The sequence below is a fragment of the Nicotiana sylvestris genome, chromosome 12, assembly GCF_000393655.2.
Source record: "Nicotiana sylvestris chromosome 12, ASM39365v2, whole genome shotgun sequence".
Lineage (NCBI taxonomy): Eukaryota > Viridiplantae > Streptophyta > Magnoliopsida > Solanales > Solanaceae > Nicotiana > Nicotiana sylvestris.
This window is the reverse complement of record NC_091068.1, coordinates 8,217,306-8,222,940: the sequence shown is the minus strand read 5'-3', so window position 1 is coordinate 8,222,940 and position 5,635 is coordinate 8,217,306. Positions and strand designations below refer to the sequence as shown.

At 32.4% G+C, this 5,635-nt stretch overlaps 1 protein-coding gene across 1 annotated transcript; it reads right to left on the bottom strand.

Annotated features, from left to right (window-relative positions):
• Positions 1–2,326: 2,326 nt before the first annotated feature.
• Positions 2,327–2,965, bottom strand: LOC104243593 (F-box protein CPR1-like). The gene has a single exon (XM_009798804.2). The coding sequence runs from the start codon at positions 2,963–2,965 to the stop codon at positions 2,327–2,329; it is 639 nt and encodes a 212-aa protein (XP_009797106.2).
• Positions 2,966–5,635: the final 2,670 nt, after the last annotated feature.

Sequence of the window (5,635 nt, the reverse complement as noted above, 5' to 3'; positions counted from 1 at the left end):
CGATGTTGAGTGTTCAAGCCATGAGTGCATTGTGATATTTAGTCGGTTTTTGAGATAGGATTGTTGTGATGAGCATGTTGTCTTTGTTTAAATATTTTTGAAGTTTGACTTAAGAAAAAGGGAAGTATATGTGATTACATATGCTAAGATTTAATTTTTGCTATCAACCATGGTCATTGGTGTAGTGTGCTTCAAATGTGTAAATATAAAGTGCTCAAGAATAGTGTGAATTGTTGGTTGACTCGAGGACGAGCAACGTTTAAGTGTGGGGTGGTGATGATCGGCTAAAAAATACATATATTTATCCATTGTTACCTCATATTCTAGTACTTTGAGTATTAATTATACTACTTTTTGCTAAATATTATATTATAGCTGTATATGAATAAAACGGTGTGAAGATAAAGAGATTTGGAGCAAAATTGAATTAAATAAGGAAGAAAAAGAAAGGAAAATAAAACAATTAAAAAAATAAAAAAAGGGGACACCCTTTGGGTTTTGTCCCCCAAATGCAAGACAAAAAAGAGAGGAGGAATTACAAATTTAAAAAACACTACTGTATTGTGCGCCACCTGGACGTTCGAAGCGATGATTTTTCCTACTTTGTTTGGGACAAGGTAATTTTGATCCTACGCGGACCCAATTTGTATAAAAGGGGTTTTAAACCTATTTTGAAAGGAGATGATGTTTTTTAGAGTAACTTTTAACCAAGGGAGAGCATAGAGCCGCCGTGGAGGCTGAGTTTTATCTTTTCTTCCATCAAACTTAGTTATTTTTTTATGTTTCTTTGTATGAATTGTTGTTTGGCTACGATGTCTATGTGGAGCTAATCTCCACGTTCTAGGGTTGCGGTTCTTTCATGACTACTGTTATTCGAATATTGATTTTGATTTCTTGATTTATCGTATTGGTTTATTTATTCAATCTTGCACTTAATTATTTGATTATTTGATCACCAATTAAATACTATCTACGAATCTAGAGTTGAACTCGAAAGTGGGAATTCTAGATTGCAAATAGGATTGCGTAGAGCAAGTTCTTGAACCTGGGCATCGGGGAATGGATTCGCGGTTAGGATAGACATATACCTAATTGCCTTGCTTGGTTGATTTACAGGAATTATAAATACGCTCTTGTTAGTTCTAATTCCATAGACATATAGGCGTTAGGTTAGCTTGAATAGGCGAGTAAGAACTCGACAGATTCTTATGAGCAATATTAACCCTATTTACCAATAAACCAGATAAATTAACTAGTCAATTCAATTGAAGAATACAATATGATAGTTAGATAGCCCATAACCCTCAATCGTTTTCATAATATTGATAACATAAAAATCTGCTCTTCCTCTGTTCAAAGTTCATTATTTGTTTTTATTTATATTAATTAGTTTAGAATCAAATACTTTTAGTTTTAATTCTTGTTTAGATAGTTAGGATAGTCTAATTTAGTTAATAATTAATCACAAGTCCTCGTGGGTTCGATATCCGACTTCTAATCACTTTATTACTTGACGACCACGTATACTTGCGTGTGCATTTGGCCGCAACACTACTACGGATACTAATATCATTACTGGTTTAAATATCACTAGTATTATCACTAAGCCTACAGGTGCTGCAATTACTTATGGCCTGACCAACAGTTTGAGCAATTTAGATTTTGATAACAAATTGACTAATCACTTTCAGCTGGACTGAAAAGCCAGCAGAGGATGGACTTTATCAGTAAACCTATAGTTTTAAGTATAATGCGGACAGCTTGTGAGGGGGCAAGTAGTGTGGCGTCAATTGAGAAATGTTTCGAGGGTGCATTGGAGCTGTATAATTTGATGAAACTCACTGGGAATCAACCAGACACCTTACTATTTGTTGGCGTGATCAGTTCGTATTTGGAGCTAGTAACGGTTGGACAGAGGCCGCTGATATATATATATATATATATATATATATATATATTTACCCCTCCCAATTTAGGAGGATCTATAGTGTTTCTACACTTCCCCTCCAACTTGACTCAAACCCAGGACCTAACGGGCCGCTGCTTCATTCTGATAAGATATACAGTGGAGCAATATATGTGGTTGTTGCAAAGGGATTTTTGCTTATTGAACCATATGTAGATATGAAGAAAATCACACACGAACAGTTGAAAAATTATCTTTTCCAATCATCAGTTATATTGACAATAAATTTAAGAGGAAATTTATCAACAGACAACAGAATGAGTAAACCCAACAGAATGAATAAATTTAAAGAGGAAATTGAGCGAAGTTTAACAGATCTAGAGACTAGAAGTTGCAACAAACAGTAACACAGACAATTAACTAGTGACCTAATTTTGGAGAGATCAAACTTTCTGTATAAACAAAACCATCCTGAATGGTAATAGGTTGAATATCATCACAATCTAGAGGCCATTTTTTGTTGCTTAATCCAAATGATCCATTGGATGTCCTGTATACAGTTCCTTCCGGACCAAAGTAGGTAAGTAGCACTTCATCATCGGGAAACATATATATCGGTATGATATCAACCCCATTGCTTGGTAAATTGAACCATTTCGTCCAAGATTCTTTGACACTATAGTCTTTCATTACCCATAAATTAAAATTTATCGCGTCATTATGATAAAAACAAAGTCTTCCTCCCAACACTGATACACCCTCTTCTACCATTCTATAGGACGTGCGCTCTATCACTGGCAGTGGTATCTCTCCATACATCTCATTCGAAATATTAAATGAAACCACGGACCTTGGAAACACACCGAGCCAATGAAATGCTCCATCCACAAATGCCAAACATAATTCCATTTGAGATATCGTAACGACACTCATCCTACCTGAGGTTTCATCAATTTTTCTCCAGGAAGCACTTTTAAGTGCCAAAATTTCGTCTGGTGCTTCATCATATCCGTCAATCCTAAGGATTTTATAGTCATCACTAGTAGAGTCATATCCCATTCCATAAATATATCCTTCTGGTAGCAATTCTAGATGGCGGGGAAGTATTATTGACTCTCTCGTGGAGGGGTTCCATAGCAATAATATTGAAGGCTGTTCCTCAAATTTACTCCAAATCCCAATGAAAAACAAGCCATCACAACAACAATAAACTCTACCATCCAATGGTTTAGAGCTTGAAGGCCAATCTAGTCTACGTATATCCTTAACAAGTTGAGCTGAGGATAAAGAAGCAGAATAGAAGGTGAAAAAAATATCATTATGAGACATTTGGCTGATAAGCATTTTTTGGGAATTTTGGTTCTTAGCATGAATATTGATATGCATTTTCTTAAAGTAAGGTTCAGAGATTAATGTATTCCAAGATTCCGAAACACACTTGAATCGAAGAAGGGACTTCACGGATAGCCTGCTGAGGATGTCAATAATTACTTCTTCTTGAATATGGAGAATTCCCATTCCTATATAGCATAAGCGATTTAGTAGTTCACATATTGGACAATAACAATAACAATAGTAAATACAGTATAATTCAAGTGGAAGATGGCGTGTATGGAGTCTTACCCTTGCCTTGTGAAGTTAGAAAGACCGTTTTGAATTGATAATTCACAGATTGGACACACAGTTAATTTTGTTAGGAAAGATATACAGAAACGACGAACAAAGATCGAAGAAGAAAGCGCTAAGGCAATTAGAGAATAAAAATAGGATTTTAAATACACTGACTGCTGTTCCAGAGAAAAATACGAAATAGGGTTAATTAGTCCTGATCTAGTGATATTCTATTTATAGCTTTATCAAAAGGAACTAAATTCCTAGTTTAAATAAAATTTGATTCCTCAAAGAATTAGGATTGCTTGATTGTTTTGTCATAATAACGATGTTTTATTGTTTTATGTCTTTGTCAAAGGACAATTATATTAATTCCTTAATCTATCTATCTATATTATTATAAAAGCACGAATAATTTACGCTAAAGGTTATATGACAAAAATATCCCTAAAATATCAACCGACTTTTATGCCCTTAAATTTTTAAAGTCTTTCTTTTAATATACTAACGCGCATGTACCTTATTTCCATGATTAATATTTAAAAAAAAATTATATGAGTATTATTTTATATTTCTAACTCAATAAAGGAGAAATTTCTGTCTTATAGAAGTCCTCAATCATAATCGAACATATTCCAAACTTTCTTCTTCTTTTTTTAGTTCAATTTCACAAGTTATCACACTTCCCTTTTAGTTTGAACAAGAACGCAATCTTAGAGATTTAAGAGTTTTATGGAAATATCTTTGAAAAGAAATTCTCAAATTCATTCTAGAAGGCAAAAACATGTTTAATTATACTTTTATTAGGATTTTCAAAGTTTATCGGAAATCACAATTGAAAGATTAAATATTATGTTTTTCAATTTATTTCCCCTCAATTATTTCAATATTATTCATGTAATGAGGTTTAGTTACTAAGATAAAATGTTAAAGGAATTTATCATTTATATAACTTTGCGGAATGTGCGTGGGCAAAGAAAGCATTCCTAAAACATTAAAATTTAACAAGACAAACAAATTATTCAAAAATAATCACTTCTCTGATTTAATAAGTTATGAAAAATTATTGAATTCATTGGTTTTAAAAGTTCCCATCATACTTTGCATGTGGAATATGTATGTACAAGTTTTATAAGGAAAGAAAATAAAGTAGAAGAGTTTCAGGATTCTTTTGTCGAGAAAAGATATTAAATATTCCAATCTCAAAGAAGGAGTTATAATTATTTTACAGCATTTAATTATGGAAAGAATTAATATAAGTCACTAATTTTAACTTCCTGAACATTAGGAATGTTTAACTAAGAAAAAATTTAACACTCTAAATTTTAGTTAATTTTAAAGTCCTAAATATTTAAGAAAAATATAATATGAGTGTTATATTTAAGGTAAACTTTATTTTTAAGTTGTAAAAAAGTGATCAACATTTTACATAGAGATTTCGTGTTTTTACTGACTTATAATTGGATTAGAGTTGTTATTCCTTCTATGGTTCTACCTTACACCATATCGTTCTAAGCTCCTTCATAGTCAAATAATTGTTATTCCTTCTAACTTCCGTTGTTAACAAAAACATTTTAATATAATATAGATTTTAAGTTCCTCTTCAACTTTTCCTATTGAAAAAAGTAAATGATTAGTTAAAAAACTTAGGGTAATAAGGAAGAATTGAAAGCACATGAACTTAGTATGAAGTAATAAAGGAAGAGAACGAATTAAAACGCGATTGGTTTGGGAACAACGTCTGTTCAAGCACGGTTCATAGAGGAATCCTTTTTCATGTGTCGAAAATTAAGGTTGGACCCATTTTTAGCTTCGTTTCCCCCCTAACAATTTATCTAACAATGGTGAATGCAACATATTAAATTAGTTATCATCGAACTAACGTGGTAGAACTAATTCAACCTTAGCTTAAAAGAATTGCAAATCTGCGTTAATTGTTACCTTTGTACTGTCTGATGCAATAACATATAACTGAGAGATAGAAATTTTCATAACTAAGTAGAACACCGCATGTCATTGACATTAAAGCAACACCAACTAAAATTCTTTTCTTAATTAAAAGAAACCGCAACAATCACTGATTACAAGTAGGAATAAATAAGCACATGTACACCCTAA